At 39.3% G+C, this 24,390-nt stretch overlaps 1 protein-coding gene across 2 annotated transcripts in view; it reads right to left on the bottom strand.

The window, feature by feature from the left end:
• FAF1 (Fas associated factor 1) overlaps positions 1 to 24,390 on the bottom strand; it is a 500,737-nt gene that overhangs the window by 22,163 nt on the left and 454,184 nt on the right. For both annotated transcript variants that reach the window (XM_035018596.1, XM_035018597.1), the window contains exon 18: positions 19,699 to 19,914. In XM_035018596.1, the coding sequence (XP_034874487.1) occupies positions 19,699 to 19,914 (216 nt within the window). The remainder of the gene's footprint in view (positions 1 to 19,698; positions 19,915 to 24,390) is intronic.

The raw sequence follows: 24,390 nt of genomic DNA, 5'->3' as shown, positions 1-24,390 counted from the left end.
GGTCACGTTTTGTATCTTTAGTGCCTAGCAAGTACCTGGTAAAACTAGGTATGTATTAGGGCGCCTGGGTGGCTCAGTTGGTTAAGCGACTGCCTTCGGCTCAGGTCATGATCCTGGAGTCCCTGGATCGAGTCCCGCATCGGGCTCCCTGCTCGGCAGGGAGTCTGCTTCTCCCTCTCCCACTCCCCATTTGTGTTCCCTCTCTCGCTGTGTCTTTCTCTGTCAAATAAATAAATAAAATCTTTAAAAAAAAAAAAACTAGGTATGTATTAAATGTTCATTAAATTAATAAATGTAGACTAACTTATAAGTTACAGGTAGAAGTATTTTTGAAAATGGCAAAATGCTATGCAAAGGTTCCTAAAAGGCTACACAGCTCATATTATAGTTGGTCTTCATGACTCCAGATTCTAATATTTACAAATTCATCTACTCGTTTACATTCATTTGTAACTCCAAAATCCATACCTGCAGGACTTTTCATGGTCATGTGAGAACACGTGCAGTGTGGTGAAAAATGTGAGTTGCCTGATACCCATGTTCCCAAATGAGGTTGAACCACGCAATACTCTGCTTTATTGTTTTAGCTCTCACAGTATAAACAAATGTCCTTCTCCTGGTAGATTTAGTGTCATGGTTTTTGCATTTTTGTGTTTTTGGGTAATTTTGCTGTTCCAAATGGCCCCGAAGCATACTCCTGAAGTGCTGTGTGGTGTTCCCAAGTTTAAGAAGGCTGTGAAATGCCTTATGGAGAAAATGTGTGTGCTAGACAAACTTCATTCAGGCATGAGTTATAGTATTGCTGGCCATGAGCTCAATGTTAATGAAACATTATATATTAAATAAAGTGTCTTCAAAAACAGAAACACACATAAAACAAAGTTATGTATTGATTGGTTGATGAAAACTTGTAACCAGAGGCTCATAGGAACTTAACTCTGTACTTCTCTTAGGAGCAATATTAAGTATTTGTGGCAACCTTATACAACATAACTACTATGAAAAATGGAAACTGACTGTACTTCTTCAGTTCTAAAACCAACAGCTCCCTATAGCCTCCAGAATGAAATAAGAATACAGTAATTTTTTAACCTCAGGTATACTGCTTACTACAATCTGTACCACTGACACATACCTTTTTGTTCAGTCCAAACAGTGTATTCTTCTTCATGTTGTGCCTCACTTGGCAGGATGTGTTGTCCCGTGCCTGCTAAGGTGATTTCCTGCCTTATCTCCCCCACCAGACTTGGCCTTTTAGACCAAGACCATGTCATAATCATCCTCACACACCCACCACAGTGTGCCATCCCTACATCCTTCTATCCATCCTATATCCACTCACATCTTGGTGGGTCCTTACTCTGTGGTAGGCCTGTGCAAGGCCAGTGTCAGAAACTGGAGGTGCAAAGGCAAATAAGATGCAGTATAGCTACTGCCCTACATGAGCTTACAGACAGCAGACCCTAGAGGACCCTGACATAAATGAGGTAAAAATCTCCAGGAGGAAATAAGCCTGTGTCTCACCCTAGGAAAGATGCCACAGACTAATACAGAAATGTTTCCAGCTATGAAAGAAATCTGCTGGTTTGGTAAAACAGAAGACAGATATTAAACTCTAGATATTTCTAGTTGAACACCACTCTCAAACTATTGTTACTAGGGTTTGATATCCTTACTTGAAAGCTGGAGGTTTCCAAAAAGTTAAAATTGGACAAAGATTCTTTGTCTTCTTAAAACCAAAACATGAATGAAAAAATAAGGTGGCGAGAGAAATAATCACCATTACCATCATACCAGTTACTATCATTATATTCATGCTCTGTGGTAAATGCTATATGTACTAAACATCTTATGTTCATTTTTTCATTTAATGCTCACAACAGCCCTTTGAAGTAGGTATTGTTATTCCCATTTTTACCAAGAGATTAAGTAACCTAAGATCGCTCAATGAAGAGCTGATCCAGAATTCAAGGCCAGGTCCATTTGACTCCATAGCCTGTATATGCTTTTGTTTCAGGCTACAATGCCTCTGAAATGTGACTGAAAAGAAGAGGTAGTATTAAATAAATCATCTTTACAGTTTGATTTATATTTGCTTATAAAACAAGCAAGGGAAAATAAATACCAATAATCCCACCTTTAAGTAGCCAGTTTGAAGAAAGTATTCTTCCTCTGCAGTGAGGGAAAGTGGCTGAAGCCTGAAGGACCACTGCAGATTTGGGGGCAAGTTTATATTGAATATGTTGGCTCTCTAAAACATCTCCGATGGACTGCGCGTTCCTCAGTTTCTTTTTTTTTTTTTTTTTAAGATTTTATTTATTTATTTGACAGAGAGAGACACAGCGAGAGAGGGAACACAAGCAGGGGGATGGGAGAGGGAGAAGCAGGCTCCCCACAGAGCAGGGAACCCGATGTGGGGCTCGATCCCAGGACCCTGGGATCATGACCTGAGCCGAAGGCAGACGCTTAATGACTGAGCCACCCAGGCGCCCCTCAGTTTCTCTTGAATATCCCCTTGGAAAATACAGCTGGTATTTTGTTAATACTGGTGACTTGAGCTGGTGCTTGTTAGTACAGCTGACCCTTGAACAACATGATTTGAACTGAGCGGGTCCACTTAGATGCAGATTTTGTTTGATAAATATGGTATGGTACTGTCAATGTATTTTCTCCTTAATAAGATTTTCTTTACTTTATCTTACTTTCTTGCAAGAATACAGTATATAATACATATAACATATAAAATATGTGTTAATCGACAGTTGATGTTAAATTGGTAAGGCTTCCAGTCACCAGTAGGCTATTAGTACATAAGTTTTCAGGGAGTTAAAAGTCATATGTGGATTTTTGACTGCACAGGGGGTTGGCACCCCTCACCCTCATATTGTTCAAGGATCAACTGTATTCTTCTGAGGCTATTTTTACCCTTTACTAAAGGACTAAGTTCTGTTACAAATGAAAGTAAAAAGTCAAATGCTTAGAAGTTTCCCAGTTTACAGAGTTCCACCCATATATCCAGTAGTAAACCCCAGAGATGAATTTGAGATGTAAGTATCTTAAAAAATAAAATTATAAAAAAAATAATTAAATTATATGTGCAGAGAAGGGTTAACATAGCAGACTTGACAGCTATTCTTTTGAAAGGCTTGCTTACAAGGTTGGCCCTTGGCTGGCATTTGGGAACTTGGGTTTGGAGAGGCTTCCCACCATTCCCAGAACTGGTAAGAGTGGCTCACTATGACTAAACTGTTTGGGCAAACAACGTAACTTATACTGAATACCTGCTTTCCTTCTGGGATTCTGAAATTTTGGGATATGTCACTGCAGAGGGTACATACATGATCTGTCTCCAACTAAAAACTCTGGGTACTCAGTTCCTAATAAGCTTCCTTGCTTGGCAACATTTCACATGTGTTATCTCAAATCATTACTGGGGGAATTAAATGTGTCTCATGTGACTCTACCAGGAGAGGACATTTGGAAGCTTGTGCTTGGTTTCTGCTGGACTTTTTGCCCCATTTGCCTTTTCTCTTTGCTGATTTGGCTTTGTATCCTTTTGCTGTAATAAATCATAGCCATGAGTGTGACTATATGCTCAGTCCTATGAGTTCTGCTAAGGAATCAATCATTAAACCTTGGAGTGGTTATGGTATCAGTTGGTGTCAGAAGTGGGATTAAAAAGCCCAACCTGACTCATTGAAATATGGTGAAAGCATTGTTTAAGAAAAGAAAGTTTGAAGGGATAGGGAATAGTCAACCTTTGGTGCCTGAGTAGATATGAAGTCATTCATACATGGCATGAAACAGCTGCTATCGGTTGTGAGATGTAAAAGTTACCTATGGAATTTTAAAATGATAGATCCAATCCAGGAGAGTTGGCTTCATGGCTCCCTAATTGCTTTTGGCTGCACTAACTAGAGTGAGGGGAAAAAGTGCAGCCTTGTAATGCCTTTGGTTTTTGTTCTCTCAGGTGGCAAGAGAAAAGGATCACAAAATTTCCAAAGGTGAGCTTTGGATAGGCAAAAAAATGCTAAAAGTCTGCATTGTTCTCTCCTTCGAGTAGGGGAGGAAAAAGAGTTAAATTAGTTCCCAGGGCTGGAGCACAATTTTAGATAAACCAGAGGGGGGAAAAAAGGGAGAAAAATACTCCAGCCATTTCTTCAGCTTAACTGTTGTCACCTCTGTTGCTGCAATAGCCAAGTATTGCTCCCTTCCCATCTTCCCTTGCATTCCAGCAAGGATCCTCCCCAACAGCTTTAATATTAACCCTATAAATGCTAAAAGTATTGCTAGGTGTTTGAGTAAATGTGCAATGAGAAGAGGGGGGATTTAAAAAAATAATGGTCTTGTGGCTATTGTATCTGGATATATGGTAAAAATGGATATAAAGAATTATATGCTTTTAATTTCATAAATGCTAGAGGAATCATCCTGACTAAAGAAAGCTGAAAAATTGTGTTAGTAGAACACTACTTCCTTGATTCACCCACTGGTGAGTGGGTTAAAATTTAAACTGAGTACTGGAAATAGAAAATGTTTCCAGATTTTTGCTTATTGAAGCCTCTAGAAAAAGGGAGATAACATGGGACATAGAGGCAGTCTCCAGATAGAGACACACCTTGGGAGTTTTAAAAACAGTTTTTGGTTTGCTAATGAGCTCTTATAAAATCAGATCTCTGATCTTTAGAGGCTGATGATTTCCCTGTGTGGTGTGCATATTTCTGAGTAGGTAAATTTGGACAATAACAAAAGGGCTTAGGAAAGCCTCGCTTGTCACTTGAACTCAGAACACTGCTGCCTGGTCTTGTGGCATCTTGGCTTTGCTGCTGCTGAAGAAAAGTTGCTGGCTTCTTTTGGAATCCTAAATCCACAGATCCTAATTGTCTAGACCTGACTCTAAACAAAAACCTGACACTGTCTGTTGTGAGCTGTTTCAGCATCAGAATGTGCTGTGCTGAACTGAAAGCAAGCATAAGCTCAATGAACATTACTTTGACCCTGGAACTGTTGTAAATTTAGGACACCTCTCTGTGGGGCCTGAAATTTGAAAACATGATGAGTATTGCCTGTACTATCTGAGTCACATACAAATGCCTCTAGGAAAGGATTTGTTTTTTTGGTAGGACCATCTAAAATCAAGCTGCTGGGGCGCCTGGGTGGCTCAGTCATTAAGCATCTGCCTTCGGCTCAGGTCATGATCCCAGGGTCCTGGGATGGAGCCCTGCATTGGGCTCCCTGCTTGGCGGGAAGCCTGTTTCTCCCTCTCTCCCTCCCCCTGCTTGTGTTCCTTCTCTTGCTTTGTCTCTCTCTGTCAAATAAATAAATAAAAAATAAAATAAAATAAAATCAAGTTGCTGATTGGTTTATATTAGGTATAGAGACTGACTGCATTCCTAATTTGTGATTCCTGCCAAAAGCTACAAGTTGGGATAGGGCACACCACAAGGAGTGTGACCCCTCTGCCCATTCCTGACAGACTGGACTCCTGACTTCCTTTGGGAGATGTCTCACTGCTGTTGACTTGTGCTCAACTTCCCAGCTTAGTTGCAGTTTGCAACAAAAGACTAATAAACTCTACTTTTCTCACCTTTCTCCTGGTATACACACCTCAGAAAGACAATCTGATTATTAAATGCTGCTGTTCCCAAAAAGGGATTGATATTTTCTAGGATGCTCACCAGAAAAACAAACAGGATGAAAGGGGTGGGAGGTTATGTAAACCCATTTTGAAAATTCTTTGTAATTCAGGATTTTGACCTGACCAATTCCTAAATATGATGTATCTTTCTGGTGAAGTTCTGTAAAAATGATTTTCTATAAAAATCTTCTGTCCCTCTTGCAAATACAATCCTTCCAGAGAAAAGGTCTAGATGAGAGTAGGGGATGATTAAAAAAAAAAAAAGTAAAATTATGATTGCTAAATGAAATATACTGATTTTGTAACAAAGGAGAAAAAACAAAAACAAAACCCTGGCATGGGGTGGGGGAGGAGGAAAGCATTAAAATCTTTGCTTTTCTAAACTGTTCCTGGAAACTTTCCTTTCTTCCTAAAGGAAAACTCCCCATGCTGGCTTTCTAAGCTCCTGCAAGTGCTTTGAATTCAAACTGACTGCTGAGTCTACAATCACACATGACAGTGTGACTAAGAGACAGAAGGCAGTTGTCCCAGCTCCTTCACTTCCATACAGAACACCTCCAGATGTTATATACACTCACGAGGCAGATGACCTGGTATTCTGGACAAGCAAATCTATTTGAGATTGCTTGCCTTAGGCAGTCCCTCTGAAACCAAGTGCTGAACTAAACTGTTTGGACTGACTGAGAATCCATGGGTGGGCAGTTAACACACTGGGCCTAATGCGTGTCTTGCTTGGGGTGCTCTAGCAATTAATCATAAATTTTGTTTCCACGGACCATGTATGCCTTCTGGAGATTGTACTTCTTGTGTGTATCCTGATATGACACGGCCTGAGCCACAAAAATTTCAAATAAAACTTTCACATCAGAGATCCACCCTCTTTTGGAAAGCTCAGACCCAATTCATCTTGAAACTAAGCAGGAAATTGTACCAACACATTCCACTGCAAACCTCTTTGGTATTCAGTCCTATTTCCATGCAATCTCAACTAACAGTACTCTGCTTTGTGGCCACAGTAACATGGAGGAAGGAGGAGAAAAAATGCTCCCTTAAAGGAAAATATGCTGAAAGTGAGATGGTGTGGTTTCATCCTACACATAGAGATTTGCCCAGGGGCATGTCCAGCCGGTGAGCTACATTATTTCTTCCAAGCACAAGGTCTACACATTTTATTTTATTTTTTTAAGATTTATTTATTTATTTATTTGTTGGAGAGAGAGGGGGACAGAGAGAGAGCACAAGCAGGGGAAGCAGCAGGCAGAGGGAGAAGCAGGCTTTCCACTGAGCAAGGAGCCCGATGTGGGACTCGATCCCAGGACCCTGGGATCATGGCCCGAGCCAAAGGCAGATGCTTAACCGAATGAGCCACCCAGGTGTCCCAAAGTCTACACATTTTAAAGTATCACATGTCCTGAGCATCTACCATGTGTTGTGTCCTTGCCCTCACATCACCGCTCTTAATTCTACAACCACCTCATACATAGCTATTATTATCTGCCTTGTACAGACAAAGGAACAAGTTTAGAGAGGTTGTGTGCCTTGCCCAACGTCCACCTGGTAACAGGTTCTTTTTATCACTGTGCTGTCTCTCTGTTGACTGCCAATACTCGGAACACATTTTTCCTATACTAGGGAGACTGCAATAAATAGTGGATTCCCTTCCAGGGAAGAGTCTGTTATAACACAAGTGACAAAACGCAGGTCACCCTCATATTAGGAATGAAAATGTGTGTCAAAACTTATTTTTTAAAGGTTAGAGATATGGCAAAAGCAGTGACTTGCTGGAAATGGATAAAAGGAACTCTGCATTACCAAATCAAGCAGCGTGGGCCTCTGCCATTTACCAAGTGTTTTCATTATCACTTTTAATCTTATCATCACAATATAGTAGTGAGGACACATGACATTATCCACACTTGAAAGATGAAGTAACTAAAATATAGCAAAGAGAAATAATGTACTCAATGTAACTCAGCAAATAGATGGAAGTGCCAGCATTAGAACCAAGATCTCTCTGACTCTAAGTACAGACACGATAGGAGAAACTATGGAACCATTTATCAAAATACTTATTCCAGGTATTAGCAGACTATGTATAAGCATCTCTCTAATCTTCCCCTGCTTGGCTGCACTTTTATCAATCTCATTTTAAGTCCTGCAACATCCCTTGACTATTCTTCTGGCTTCAGTCTTTCTTCATGTCAATTTATCTTTCTAGGTTGCCAGTGAGATATAATGGAAAGAATCAGCACCTTCATATTTAATTTCCACTTCCTGGCTATGTGATCTTGGACAAAACACTTAATTTACAAGCTTCAGTTCCTGTATCTGTACAATGGGAGTAAGATTTGCCTGATATAATAGATTTTGGACATGTGTTTGAAATCTGCTTCTTTGTGCCTTTCATTTTTTCAACTATAAGGTGAAGATAATACCAAATTCATAAGTTGGTTGTAAGGATTCAATTAGATGACGCCTGTAAAGTGCATAGTATAACTGCCTAATCCACAGTGGGAACTCAATAAATGGTAGATAGCATAAGTGTTGGCAGTTAGAAAGGTGGGAGCTGAAAGGAGGGAAGGAAGACTTATTTTACATGGGTTGGTCAAAAAGGCCTCAATGAAAAGGCAACATTTGAGCAGAGACTTGAAGGAAGGACATGAGCAATGCAGATTTCTAGAGGAAGAAAGTGCACATGCAAGGCCCTGAAGTTAAAAAATGTTTTGTTGTATTTCACAAATAGCAAACATGCCAAGGTAACTGGAAAAGATTGAGTGGAGTCAGAGAAATGCCAGGGAGTCACATCAGGGAGGGCCTTTTAAAAGCTTGGAACTCCCATTACAGGGTTTTGAGAAGTGATTTGCCTTATATATATATTTTGAAGTCTCTCTGGTTTTTAGAAAAGGAGACTGAAGGGGGTAGGGGAGTTGCATGGGTGGAGGCCAAGCAGCCAGTTAATACCACTGCAATAATCTGGACAAGAGATTACAGTGGCTTGGCCTAGGGTTAGTTGTGGAGGCAGTAAGAAGTAGACTTAGGATATATTTTGAAGGTAAAACCAACAGAATTTGCTTATGAGTTGGATGGAGAAATGAAAGACGAGTCAAGGATGACTCCAAGGTTTCTGGCCTGAAAAAAAAAAGGAATGAAGTTGTCATTTAATGAGTTGAGGAAGAATATAAGAGGAGCAGGTTTAGGGGAGGGTAGGAATCAAGAGTTTATTTTTGACTATGTTTATTTATTTTTTTAAAAGATTTTATTTATTTATTTGATAGAGAGAGAGTGAGTGAGCACATAAGCAGGGGGAGTGGCAGAGGGAGAGGGAGAAGCAGGCTCCTCACTGAGCAGGGAGCTCAATCCTAGGTCCCTGGGATCATGACCTGAGCCGAAGGCAGATGCTCAGGAGCCCCTAGTTTTGACTATGTTTAATTTGAAATGCCAATTACTCATAAGGTGGAGGTGCTGAATAGCCAGTTGTGTGTACAAATATCCAGAGTTCAGGGGAGAACCTGGGCTAAAGATATACACTTCTGGAGTTTTAACTGTATATATGACATATAAAGCCACAAGACTGAATGAGATCACCTAGATAATGAGGGTAGTAAGGGAAGAGATCAAAGGACTGACATTTCTTGAGTACCTACAATGTGCCAGGCAATGTGAATTTATAAAATATGAAATAATGTACGGGTAATCTTACTTTGATTATAACCATGATGACCATGTCATTACCTTGCTCAACAAATTTATATGAAATAAAGCCAAGCTCCCTTGCCTGGTAGTCTAGATTTTATACAGTTCCCGTTCCTAGAACTTTACTATACAAGTCCCATTTTTCAACTAATCTAGACTGCACTCCACCATCTAGCCATGCCTTGTGCTTTCTAACATTAGCTTCTTTCTTCAAGCTATCCTGGCTGCTGGAGAATGTTGTCCCCTTATCAGTCCAACAAAAATCCTATCCATCTCAAAGTTTTGTTCATCTGCTACCTCCTGGACAAAGCCTTTCCTGATCACCCAGGTCAGCAGGGATCTTGGTCAACTTTGAGTTATATTGCCCTTTTTGTCTGACTACTCTTAGAACCCATTGCATGAACTGCATTATGAGGATTATTTTTGTATGAGAAGCCAGGGTATTCTCAAAGGCAAGGACCATGCCTTATTCTTTGGCATTTAGCACATGCCTCGAAAAATAAAAAGTTTGTTGGTTAGCCTGGTGATGGGTATTAAAGAGGGCACGTACTGAATGGAACACTGGGTGTTATACGCAAACAATGAATCATGGAACACTACATCAAAAACTAACGATGTACTGTATGGTGATTAACATAACATAATAAAAAAAAAGTTTGTTGGTAAACAGAGTGTGAAATACAACTAAGTGTATACTTTACCTACATCTGGCTGTGACTCTATAATAGGAATTACAAAGACAATATGAAGAAATCAGAGAAGACGAAATCTTTGCAAATGTATAAAACTGAGCTTCATTTACACATTTAAAGTATTTTTCTAGATGATAAACTACCTCACTAATTTATTCCTTCCTTTGGAATAAATCAGGAGGAATGATGGCATAGGGATTAGGAGCACAGACCCAGAGTCACAAACTTACGTTTGTATCTGGTTCTGATATTTACTATGACATTGGGCAAGTTACTTAACCTCTTTTGTGCCCGAATTTCCCCATCTCAGTGAGGACAGGATATTGACCTTCAGAATAGTTTTTGTTTGTTTTCTTTTCTTTATTTAAATTCAATTTAGTTAACATATACTATATTATTAGTTTAAGGGGTAGAATTTAGTGATTCATCAGTTGCATATAACACCCAGTGCTCATTGCATCAAGTGTCCTCCTTAATGCCTATCACCCAGTTACCCCATTCCCCCACCCAACTCCCCTCCAGCAACCCTCAGTTTGTTTCCTAGAGTTAAGAGTCTCTTACAGTTTGCCTCACTCTCTATTTTCATCTTATTTTATTTTTCCTTCCCTTTCCCTGTGTTTTCAGGATTAAATGAGATAATGCATATAGGGCACCGAGAAGAGTGCCTAGTATAGTAAACCCTCAATAAATACTATTATTAAAAAATTTTTATTCTGAATGTTTGGTTATTGGATAGTCATCATGATCATCATTTTTCATATTTAGACAGTACCTCACAGTTTACAAAACACTTTTGTATACATCACCTTATTTGAGCCATGCTATGGTCCTAGGAGAGGCCAGAATTTATTGCTTCTAATTTATAGAGAAGAAAACTGAGATTTAGAGAGGGGGTGTTCCTTGTTCAAGGTTGCCCAGCTACCCTTTTTGATTCCCAGTCCAAAGTTCCTTCCTCTATATCACTGCCTTCCCTCTATTCCATCTCCTCAATCATTTAAGAGACACTTAAAAACTTTTCAGATTGATTTAGTGTGTAAGGCATTGTTAAGGCACAGGATGCTTCATTTCATTACTAAAATTTATAATTTAGAAAATTATACATTTCTTAAACAAAACAAATAACCTGAAGAAATATAAATCACCCTTGCTAGAAGGAGTATTTTTTCCCCTTTAATTAGAGGGCTATTATACCAGATGAGAGTTTCCTGTAAGACCTATTTAAGAAGTAGCTATATTATTCTTTTAAATCTTTTGTTACCTAGTTTCTTTTGTTGTAAATATTATGTAAACAGTTTACCAGATGACTTCAACCTATAAACGCAAGTGTCCTGTGGTCAAAATACTCCAGAAACATCTTTCCTTATAACATCACTTTTGAAAATAAAGCAACTAAGAGGCTTGGGCTCTAGTCCTCCATGGTCATCAACTACATGTATGCTCTCAAGCAAGCCATGTCACCCCAGGCCCTCATTTTCTCCATCTGTTGACTGACACTAATACCGCCTGCCTTGCTACCTCCCTAAGCTGACAAGAAAAGGACTGAGATAACCCTGTGAATGCATTTTGCACCTGAGTACGATCTCTTGGTTTCTTTCAGTCAAGCAGGTTTTTGTGGCTTACTGGTGAGATGCATGTGGTGGGGAAGTAATGGGAGGGAGGGAGAAGAACTGAGCAGGAAGAGGAGATGGTGTGAGATTGTGTATGCTTTGGTAAAGAATTTGGACTGTTGGCCTTTAGAACCACTGATGGCTTTTAAGCCGGAAGGAGATATCATCAAATTTATGTTTCAGAAAAATAACTCAGGAGTCAGTGGGGAGGATGGGTGGGAGGTGGGGTAGACAAGACTGGAGTCAAGGGGAAGGAAACCATAGGTTTAATCCAGCTATGACGATGTGAGCAGTGGGGACAGTGGGAAAGGAGAGGAAAAGAAGAGATTCGAGAGAAGCTTAGAGGCAGACTGATATTGTGACCGACTAGATATTAGTTGTGTTCCATCCACAATCATTATTCTTATTCTCTAAATCTTGATCATTTAGGGATATTGGAAAACCTCAAATAATTAGATGTGGTGCTATTAAAATACCTGGAGGGAATGGAGCAAGCTCAGCAGTGGTAACTTTAACATGTATCTCACTGATTAGATGCTTCATCTTGCTTTATCTTGAAAACAAAGCTTTTAAGATATAGGTAGTTCAATGGCATTAAAGTTTTTCCTTCTGGTTCTTTTCTTTTTTTTTAAATCAGACAGTCTAATATAAATTTAAAATCAATCCCACTGCAATATTAGAGGCATTAACATATGAAAGTCATTGAAATACAGAATATTTTAAAACTTGGTGCTTGGAGCTGCAATTTATTGCATTTACTATGTGGTCTCTAATGTTGATCTTCTAGTTTTATTGTCCTATTGCTCTAATTTTAAAGTGGAGCTCTGTAATCTATTAGCAGAGTTTTAAAAGGAGCCAGTGATCTTAAAAAGCAATGGCCATAACAAAACTTGGGTTTTAATGCTGGCTCTGCTATTTATCATGTGACATAAGTAAAGTGTATCATTTGATCATGCTTTGATTCCTCCATATGTAAAATGACAGCATTGGCCTTGGTATCTCTGAGATTCCTTTCAAATATATCAGTGATTCCAATGACACATTATTTTGTCTGGTTTAGAACATTTGGGTATTTTTTAACATAAATATCCATCATTGCTCTAAAGAAAGAATTCACTGCTACCATGCTTTCTTTAGCTATAAGCTTTTCCCACCTCTTCTGCCTCTCTTCACTTAAGATAATTATAGCAGATACTGTTCACTATGTGGTAGGGACATAGTAGTTTACATTCACTTATTTAATTCTTACAACAACTCTCTGAACTAGATGTTATTATTTTTCTTTCAAAGAAAGAAAAGTGAAGAGATAAACATTCAGCACGGCCAAGTAAGTTGCCCAATGTCATACAGCAGGTATCTGATGGAGTGGGATTCAGATATAAGTCTAACTACAACCAAAACTTTTATTTTTAACTATGCTATTCTGTTTCCATTCACCCAACATCTCTCTGTGCAAGGCTCAGGTCAAATTCATTTCCTTTATAATGCCTTCCCTTACCACTGCAGGCTGAAATTACCTATCCTTCCAACTATGGGTATAATTTATAACGCAATTTGTTTTAAATGTGTTTTCACTAGAATGTGAACTCTTCGAGGTCAGTAACAATATCTTTTATTTCTGTATCATTAGCGTCTGGTATGGAGGTTGGTAGAGTGGCTGCTCAGCAAATGTTTTGCCATACGGAAGAACAAATACATGAATGAAGTACAAATTAAACTACTTATATTTCCTTATGGTGGCAAATTGGATATCCTTGTGTTATTGATAAAGTCAAACATCATCCAACAGTAGGTTTGTGGATACAGACTGTAAGTTCTACAAGGGTAAGAATTATGTCATTTTTCTCAGCACTGTCTTCCCAGTGCTGAGCTTAGTGCTTAATGTAATAAAGGTGGATGGGTGACAGAGGAAGGAATCCACATACTCTAAATTTGAAAGGCTTTCCCCCCAGTTAATTTAAACAAACATTTACTGAGGGCCTTTCACTCTGTGAAAAACCCTGCTAGAAGCTTGTTTATACATTTCCTCTAAACATAGAGGGAGAAAGAAAAAAATGATAAGCTATTGTTATGGAGGGGGAAAAAACTAGAAAGCAGGAGAAAAATAGGAATATATACGTTACTTTTAGAACATAAAGTGTCTTATATTGTATTTTGGGACGCATGCATGTTCGTCTGCTTGGGGGGAGGGGGTTCACATCTATAGATCTGGAGGAAGACATGTTCTCGGGGGAAGAATGAGGGCTGTGTGATTACCTAAGTGACAAGGCACACAGGGCACTCACTAGTCCTGAAGCTAATCTGCCATTACCATCCTCCTTCCCCAGTACTCCCTAGTCATGTTATAAACAGAAGACCACATTTTCCAGTTGCAGATGGAGCTTCTCTGAGTGATATGGATAGGAGTAGACAAAAGAAGGAAAACAGAGGAGGCAGGAAGGGGAAAGGGGGATAAAAAGATAAGGAGGAGGGAAGAGTGGAAAGAAGGAAAGAGAATAAAAAGGATAAAATGGGACTGGAAAGAAGGGGAGGGCTGGGAAAGAAGGAGAGAAAAGGGAAAAGGAAGGTTGGAGGATACTGACAACCTCACACTGAGTGGCACGGGGTCAGTGCCCAGTAAGTCCAAAGGGGAACTGGGAAGCTGTCAGGGGCCCCTTACTCTGACTCCGAGGCAGGGGAAGTAGGGGTTAGGATCACTCCTCAACTTTAGGACTCAACTACTTCAATACCAACTACCTCTCAATGCCCAAGTAAGCAAATGGGCCACTGATGTTCACATGGCTCTAACACATCCAAGAGGTAGAGCTTAACGGCCAAAGCTCTGGTAGTGAATACTTCTTCTCTTGGTAACTGTTGCTAGCAAAACAGACAGTAAAACAACAACGACAATAACAGCAACAGCAAAAATCAAGTCACTCAATGTTCCCAGCACCTTGACAATCAGCTTTTCTGAGGACGGCCTGTGTCTGCTGCTGTTTTGGTTGTCCCACAGTGCTCAGTTCAGTGGTATACCCACCAGACATGTGGTAAATAGTTGGACAGCTGGGAAATCTTAACATGAAGTATTGTTTTGATTGGGGGGGTGGGGGTGCAGAAGAACGTTTACCAGGTCCTATGGTGAGAAATCAGTCTCTGCTTTGTGGAGAAAAGGCTGAAGACACAATAAGAGTTAAGTCTTACGTTATTTGTTATTAAAGAGGCGAAGTCTTAAGATGTGCTTTTTAACAGTCTTTAGTTTGGTTGTAATTTAAGATGACTTTTACAAATTAGATCCTAATCCTTGCAGACACAGGTGGCTGTTAACAGAATAGCCTTGCAAAAACACTAGTCATTTGACTTGAAAGAGCATTCAGACAAGGATGAAGGGCCATTAACTCTCATCCTACCCGTGACTCTAGGAGGTCTAAGGAGTCCTGGGTGGGCTTTCTGGGTTTAGGTCTGGGTCTGGAATCTGGGTGGGCCTAGGGCTTCTGTTCTCATTTGGAACAGCTTCTCTAGGTCACTCTGGAATCAGAGATTTAGGTCAGACTGGAGATCATTACCATTTGACAACAGTAACTAAATACTTATGTGTGAGGTACCATGATGGGAACTTCAGGGGAGGTAGACATGAACATGATATGGACAGCCTTTGTAAAAAATTATAGAACAACAGAACAAGTGCTATGACAGAGGAATGTACAAACTGCAATGGGTACATAGGTGAGGAGCTTGGGAGGAGGGGAGGGCTTCTGAGAGGGGATGACATTTGAGCTGGGCATTAAAAGATGAGGTCAATGTATCATATGACCTCACTGATATGAGGAACTCTTAATCTCAGGAAACAAAGTGAGGGTTGCTGGAGTGGGGCGTGGGGTGGGAGGAATGGGGTGACTGGGTGATAGACACTGGGGAGGGTATGTGCTCTGGTAAGCGCTGTGAGTTGTGCAAGATTGTTGAATCTCAGATCTGTACCTCTGAAACAAATAATGCAATATATGTTAAGAAAAAAAAAAAAAAGAAGACAGCAGGAGGGGAAGAATGAAGGGGGGGAAATCGGAAGGGGAGACGAACCATGCGAGACGATGGACTCTGAAAAACAAATTGAGGGTTCTAGAGGGGAGGGGGGTGGAAGGATGGGCTAGCCTGGTGATGGGTATTAAAGAGGGCACGTTCTGCATGGAGCACTGGGTGTTATGCACAAACAATGAATCATGGAACACTACATCTAAAACTAATGATGTAATGTATGGTGATTAACATAACAATAAAAAATTTAAAAAAAAAAAGATGAGGTCAAACAGGCCAGGAAAAGTGGGGAGGGTGGATATTCAAGGAAGAGAGAACACAGTTCAAGAGCACAGAGGCATGAGAATCTTTTGTGTCTTCCATGAATAGTGAACAATCTCTTATCTCCTGGTGACAGAAATACGTAATGAGAGGCAGAACTTAAAGTGGGAAAGGTAGGTATGACCGTGAAGAGTTTTTGAAAAACATTCTAAGGGGTCTATCCTCATCCCAGGGCTATAAGGAGCTTTTAATTTATTTTTTTTTTTTTTGAGTTTTTATTTATTTTTATTTATTTTTATATTTTTTATTTATTTTTATTTTTATTTTTGAGTTTTTATTTATTTTTATTTTTAAAAATATTTTATTTATTTATTTGACAGAGAGAGACGGCGAGAGAGGGAATACAAAACAGGGGGAGTGGGAGAGGGAGAAGCAGGCTTCCTGCCAAGCAGTGAGCCTGATGCAGGGCTTGATCCCAGGACCCTGGGATCATGACCTGAGCCAAAGGCAGACGCTTAACAACTGAGCCACCCAGGCGCCCCTATTAATGAGTTTTTAACAACAAAGGGAATGATCAGAATAGGGCTTTAGAAAAACCACTCTGTGCAGATAATATCAGGTTGACCAAGGACCATAAAATGGACCTGTGATGGATATTGGGAAGCTCTTGATTCCTCCTAGAGAAGCAAGCCTCTGGTTAGACTTTTCCTCTGGGAAACTGGGACAAACTTGATCTAAACTGCTTTGGGGGCACCTGGGTGGCTCAGTCATTAAGCGTCTGCCTTCGGATCAGGTCATGATGGCAGGGTCCTGAGATCAAGCCCTGCATCGGGCTCCCTGCTCAGCGGGAAGGCTGCTTCACCCTCTTCCACTCCCCCTGCTTGTGTTCCCTCTCTCGCTGTGCCTCTCTCTGTCAAATAAATAAATAAAATCTCAAAAAAAGAAACAAAAACACTTCTTTAAAAAAAAAAAAGAGTATATTTTCTCTAAGACTAGGTGATTGATCCTCCATTTAGGGCAAATCCACAGTTAACACAGTCTGCACTGAAAAGGCTGAGTGCTGGATCAGTAGAACTTGAAGCGGGTAGGTAGCAGGCTCAAGAACCTTCTGCATTTCACCTCACAGTTCCCTTGCTTATTTGCAACAACAACTTTGTACAGTCTACATTTCTGCCTTGTGGGAAGAGGTCACTAATACTGACCATAAAATCCAGCTTCTTTAGAGATTTTCCCCCCAACCCTACCTCCAGTAATCAGGTTTAAAAATTAATTTGAAAGAAAATAAAGTTTAATTTTAAATGCCAGCAAAGTCCTTAGATTCTATCTCTTCTAGTACTTTCATTTTCAAATGAAAGGCCCAGAAGGGGAGTGCCTTAAAACCAAGGGTTGGGATCTTAGAAGTTCTCATCACAAGGGAAAAAAAATTTATAAATATGTATGGTGATGGATATTAGCTAGACTTACTGTGGCGATCATTTCACAATGTTCACAAATACTGAATTATTATGTTGTACACTAGAAACTAATATAAAGTTATATGTTAATTATACTTAAATACAACAAACAAACAAAAAAACAAGAATTGGGAGAGACTAAGTTAGCTCCTAAGTTTTATAAGTTCTTTAAGAGAGATGTTCATCATAGAACAGTAAGTATGAGAACCAGGCTGATCTTGAACCCCTTGCTAGTGGCTCTTTCCTAAGTGTTTATACATTTAGAGTTTAACTTCAGTGTCAGAATTAAAGTAGTTTCTTACCTGGCTATGCAGTACACAGAGCATGTACACACATGTGTTCCCTGAACATGTTTGTGTGTGTTATATATGAACAAAGAGGAAGAGCTTGGAGCAGTAGGTGGGGCTAGTAAGACAGGAGCCAATGGCCAGCACCTAGGGTCTATTCTAGTTTCCTTGGCTTAGACATAAGTAGTAGGATCCTCATCCCACCTAGGAATTTTGTGGCTGAGTGGTAGGGCTAAACATATACCACTGGCTTCTGTCTCTACTCTACAAATCTGACAGTCACTGTGAGGGACTAAGATGAACCTTAATCAAATTCTTGGTTTTGTGTTTTAGATGAAGTCTAAGTTACTAGATCTCATAAATATTAGATCAATTAAATGGAATCATAGACTATTAAGATTTACTGTGTATCTTAGAGGTAAGCTAGTCTAAGCCCCACCCTATTTAAAGTAGGAACACCGGGAATGAATCCTTCTCCACATAAGTCTAGTACTGCTGAAAAGGAATCAGTTAGTAGTGTTGGTTATCTCCAATGTCAGGAAAACCACTACTTCATGATACAAGATATTCATTCCCTCTTTAGAAAATACTTTCTTATATTGGGCCAAAATTGCCTCCTGTAACTTTCAAATCATTGGTCCCAGTTCTGTCCTTTAAGCCTCACAAAGTAAGATCCCTCTTTTTCATGGCAGGCCTTCAAGTAGCTGAAGACAACAATCAAGTCTCCCATGGCCTTTCCATCTCTAGAGGAAATGTTCCTCAAATTATATGATTCCCAGTTCCCTCGTCTTCCCACTAGCCCTGCTCTAGACATGCTTTTTTTCCCTTCAGGCTTCAGAATGGAGTCTAAGGATTCTTTGAGAGTGAATTTATTTTAGTACAGAGTTGAATAGGACCATTAAGTTATCCTCTCGGGATTATACCTCCAGAAACGCAGCTAGCATTTTCTTAGCAGCCACAACACAATAATGTATATTCAGCTCAATTCAACCATAACCTCTGATAACACATGGTCTTTCCATCCCAAATGTGAGTAATTAATTCTCTAAATTTACTGTGGGAATCTATCTCTGAATATTTCTGTAAAATTCTTATAGGTTCATTTCTTTTTTTTTTTTTTTTTTTAATTTATTTATTTGAGAGAGAGAGAATGAGAGACAGAGAGCAGGAGAGGGAGGAGGGTCAGAGGGAGAAGCAGACTCCCTGCTGAGCAGGGAGCCTGATGTGGGACTCGATCCTGGGACTCCAGGATCATGACCTGAGCCGAAGGCAGTCGCTTAACCAACTGAGCCACCCAGGCGCCCCCTTATAGGTTCATTTCTATTGTTTTAGTATTTTAAGGTTTTCTTGAATCTTATTTTTCATAATCTATAAATCTGATAAAGTCTTCATGTAAGTTCCAGTAAGCATGGTGAGTAATAAGGGATTAAATATAGAACCTCTTGGTTCCTTCTAGGGAGAGGATAATCACTTAGTCAACACTTTTTGGATACCATCATTTAATAAGCAATGAAACTACCTAGCTATAGATTTATATCTTTCTACTTTGCCCCAGGATACTATTAGAGACTATCAAATACCATGCTGAAATACAGAAACACAGTGAATACAGGTCATCCTCTGTGACTTTCCAGGATAGTAAGAACTATCAAATCACAAAATACTCTTGGTTTAGCATGTCTTAGTGAACCTATACTCACTGATTCTGATTGAATTGTTAAGCTGTTAGGCACACAATTCTCAGATCTATTCTGAGGTATACAAAGATGCGATCTTGGGAAAGCCTATATGGATGGTGGAATAGGGGAAATAGCTAGGAAGGAAGAAAGACCTAGTACCTAATTTCTTCTATAGGCTCCTGGGCACAAGTCTGTTGGCCTGGGAAGACATACCTTCTCCGAAGCCTGAGGACAGAATGGTGTGCAGAACAAAGTACTCCTAGGTGTATGGTCTTGTAGTAGGCTGTACCATGGGACTTTTCTTGGACTATTTTGTCCAGCCTTAATGATGGGATATCTCCCACTGGACACATTTCCTAAAATAGGCATGTGAACTTACGTCTCTCCTAGGAAAGGTACTCAGTAACTTGAACTCGTCCCATGGAAATCCTTTGGAAGCTACAAAATCAAAGACAATCTGGAGCTTATTGCTGGCCAGGAATCGCCGCTCGAGGAACTCGCCACTGGGGGTCCGGATCCGCAGTTTGCTCACGGGTTCAGCATTTTCTTCCTTTGGCTCTGGAGGCAGGGCCTGCTCTAAGGAGAGCCGGATGGCCTAAAGAAGGCAAAAACCAGGTGTCAAAGTGTGTGATATATAGGACTGTGGGGAATGGGGCAGGGAGAGCCTAGAAGAAAACTGCTGCTTTGTATAAACCCATCAAAAAGTTACTGTCCATTTATTAACCAAGCCTGATGCTTGACAATAGAATCATGTTTTTCATTTTCTTAATATTAGCCCAATAAGCAATTAATTAAAATAAGTCCCACCTTGATGATATGTGTTATTAAATTGATAGGTAATCACATAGAAAATAAATGTAATTTAATTGTTCTTTACTGAAGGGCTCAGGTGCTTGTGATTGAGGAAAGAGGTATCAAATACCTAATTGCTTCCTTTCTAGGGTATGAATTAAAGCTATTAGAAACATTTACAGAAGACACACATGTAAATAATATATTTGAAAAACACAGATTTCCCAAATCAAAATAACTAAAGAGTTTGTAGAATACTAGATATTATATTAACATCAAAATGGAGTGGAAAGATTCACTTGGGATGATGAAAAACTTTGGAAATAGTGGTGATGGCTGCATGACATTATGAATATAATTAATGCCACTGAATTGTACACTTAAAAATGGCTACAAAGGCAAATTTCTATTATATGTATTTTGCTACAATAAAAAGAAAGTGGAATGGAATGGAAAGAAATTAAAATATCAGGTTTATTGGAGGTAGGAGACCATAGTCTTAGTTCTAGCCTTGTCACTAACTTGCTGTGGGATTTGGCCAAGTCCAGATTTCCGGACCTAGAGATGGCTCAAATTCTTCATTTCACAGCTAAAAATACAGATTCAAATAGGTGGAATAAACTGTTGAGAGATCTCATGATTAGAGCTGGGCTTGAGCCCAGGTTTCCTGGTTCTCAACATATAATATTGCATTGTTTCACATTCATGATACATTCTGTTAGATACTCCACTAGAAGTTAGAAGGTCTCTGATGTAGGAATCTATGGCAGAAATTCACGAAAACCTTTTTGTTTCTAGTACTCCAGGAAGCTCCTTAGGTAAGTCCGGTATCAGCATGCTCAGTCTCACAGTTATATTCTTGCCTGGTTACTTTGACATTTTCATGTTCCCAATTTGTCATCAATAGAAAAACAAAATATTCCCTCAATTGATCTACAACTATTTTTTTAAATTAATTTATTTGAGAAAGAGAGAGAGAGAGAAAGAGAAAGAGCGAGCATGAGCAGGGGTAGGAGCAGAGGGAGAGGGACAAGCAGACTCTGTGCTGAGCATGGAGCCTAGCCAAAATCAAGAGCTGGAGGCTTAAATGACTGAGCCACCCAGGCACCCCAACCTACAACTATTATAATCAAGTAACATGAGTGAAATCTTGCCACTTGCAACAACATGGATGGAGCTACAGAGTATAATGCTAAGTGAAATAAGTCAGTCAGAGAAAGACAAATACCATATGATTTCACCCATATGTGGAGTTGAAGAAACAAAACAAATGAGCAAAAGGGAAAAATGAGAGAAAAGAGAGAGACAAACCAAAAAACAGCCTTGTAAATTATCAAGAACAAACCGATGGTTACCAGAGGGGAGGTGGGCAGGGGGATGGGTGAAATAGGTGATGGGGATTAAGGAAGGCACTTATCGTGATGAGCACTGGGTGATGTATGGAATTGTTGAATCACTATACTGTACACCTGAAACTAATATAACACTGTATGTTAGCTGGAATTAAAATAAAAACTTTAAAAAAACTGCCTTTGAGATTAAAAAATATTTTTCCTGATTATAAACATAATGTATATAATCATTGCAAAAATAAATGATAAGAAAAGCATTACAATTAATTACCAGATTCACCATCGAGAGATAGCCACTGCTATCCTTTGAGTGTTTACACCCATTAATTTTTTAAACCATTTTTAAGTGTACAATTTAGTGGCATTAAGTACATTCACAATGTTGTGTTACCATCACCACCATTTTTTTCTAAAACTTTTTCATCACCACGCTCTCCATCAATTTTTTGTGCATATTTTTATATAAACATATATATTTTAAACTTTTTTTACAAAACTTGAATCATTGTTATATTGTACAATGCTTTATCTTTTGTCCAAAGTCATGCACTTTGTCATTGTTTTAAAGTTTTTATTGAAATGTAACATGTATATGAAAAAGTGCATTGTATAGAGATAGCGTACAACAGTGTAGAACTTGATAAATTTTCAGAAGTGAACATACCTATGTAAGTGGCACCCTGATCAAGCATCTCAGAAGTCCTTTAATCCCCTTCCTAAAAATTATCTTCCTTAATCACTATCTGCAGTTTATTTATTTATTTAAAGATTTTATTTATTTATTTGACAGAGAAAGACACAGCGAGAGAGGGAACACAAGCAGGGGGAGTGGGAGAGGGAGAAGCAGGCTTCCTGCTGAGCAGGGAGCCCAATGCGGGGCTCGATCCCAGAACCCTGGGATCATGACCTGAGCCGAAGGCAGACGCTTAACGACTGAGCCACCCAGGTGCCCCACTATCTGCAGTTTAAAAAACTTTAATAATTAAATGTGATGTCTGGCTAGGAAATAGGCTTTGGGTATGACAGACAGAGGTTCAAATCTTGGCTATTAGGCATATGACAGTCTTTATGAACTTCAGTTACCCCATAGAAGAAATAGGGCTGATAATACCTTTCTCAAAAAGGTTTTTGTATAAAATGCAGTAATGTTTATAAAACATTTAGCAAGTGCTAACACATAGCCAGCACTCAGTAAGTCCCTAGCATGGAACCTCATGATGTAATATTGTGCTCAACAGATGACAGTTGTTATTGATGTTGTTATCATTATCATTATTATAATCCCTCTGCACCTACTTTAAATCAGAACTTAATATGGTATTTCCTGGTTTCTCCTCCTGTTCTCCATTTAATCCACCTGTCTGCTTGCTTTCTATTTTGACATTTCCCTGCACAGTATAACAACAGATGCTACATTATTGTCTGAACTCAACCAATTATACTAGAGAAGAATAAACAACAGTAGCTCATTACCCCACTCATTGTGCAGACATTATCCGCTTCCTCAATGCACCCAGTCTGTAGAGCTTTTCCCCAGAATGAAAACAGACCTCAGATATCCCACACCAGTGGTCCCAATGTGGAAAACAATGAAGAGATATTAGGTAAGTTGGCAACCTTGGGATCTGAATACCCAAGTTTTACCGGTAAAAAAGAACAAATATACATCAGTAGCTCAGTTTCAAATATACTGGCTAAAAACAAAGGCCTCATATAAGTAAACATTGTTATAAAACAATGACATAAAGGACACCTACACTTGAATAGCAGTCATAGTATAAAGACCATTGTTAAACTTCAATTTGGTTTGCTCAACAAATATAATTTTTTATTTGCATTATTTTATGTTTGTAACAAAGCAAGGAAACCTAGTATAAGTTGGAAATAAAAATTGACCTTGGACTTTTTGTTTTACTAAAAAATATGAATACTCAAAACATTCACATCTGAGGGATGAGAAATGGGGACTTCTTGGAAGTGAAATCTGGTAGTAAAGATAGACACCCAGAAAAGATAGTTTCTACACAATTATATTTTTTTTAAACAGGAAAAATAATATATACTCACACCACTCTCTTACAATAAAAATCAAGGACTGACTTAATTTACACACATACATATACAAATACATAAATACATGCATGCACATATTATCTTCTAGGCTTCTATGAGTACCCACCAAGTAACAGTTTATAGCTGGTTGAGGCAGAGTTTGAAATAGGCTAAAGCTAACAGCTATTAATTCCATGAATTCTTACTGAGCACCTCCTATGTGCCGGGCATTGTTCTATATGATAGGAAAATATCAGTGAACAAAATAGATAAAAAAAAAATTCTGCTTACATGGAGGCTATATTTTAGTAGGGTGGAAGAAAGACAACAAATACACACATAGGAAAATGTACAGTTTGTCACAAAGTGATGAGTGCTATGGAAAGAGTGCAGGGAGGCTGGTAGAAAGGAGGGAAGGGTACAACTATAAACTCCGTAAGCCTTGGGGTGCCTGGGTGGCTCAGTTGGTTAAGCCTCCAACACCTGGGTTTGGCTCAGGTCATGATCTCACGGGTGGGGAGATGGAGCTCCTCGACCGATGAGCCCTGCATTGAGCCCCACACTCAGTAGGGAGTTTGCTGGAGATTCTCTCCCTCTGCTCCTTCCTCCAGGAGCACACACTCTCCCTCTCTCTCTCTCTAAAATAAATAAATCTTAAAAAAAAAACCCACAGACACACATAAAACAAACCAACAACTCTGTAAACCTCAATAAGCAAAAAACTGTAGGCCAGCGAGCAAACACCTAAAAGAGAGAGGGAGTCACATGGACATTCAGATCAGAGAGAAGTATTACGGGCAGAAGTCACAGTAACTGCCAAGCCCTGGTGTCTGGCTTGACTGAGGATAATGTGGCTGGAGCAGAAAGATCAGAAG

The sequence above is a fragment of the Mirounga leonina genome, unplaced genomic scaffold, assembly GCF_011800145.1.
Source record: "Mirounga leonina isolate KUSES-001 unplaced genomic scaffold, KU_Mleo_1.0 Mir_173, whole genome shotgun sequence".
NCBI classification, from domain to species: Eukaryota; Metazoa; Chordata; class Mammalia; order Carnivora; family Phocidae; genus Mirounga; species Mirounga leonina.
Note: the sequence above shows the minus strand (reverse complement) of the source record. Positions and strands in the feature narration are given on the sequence as shown.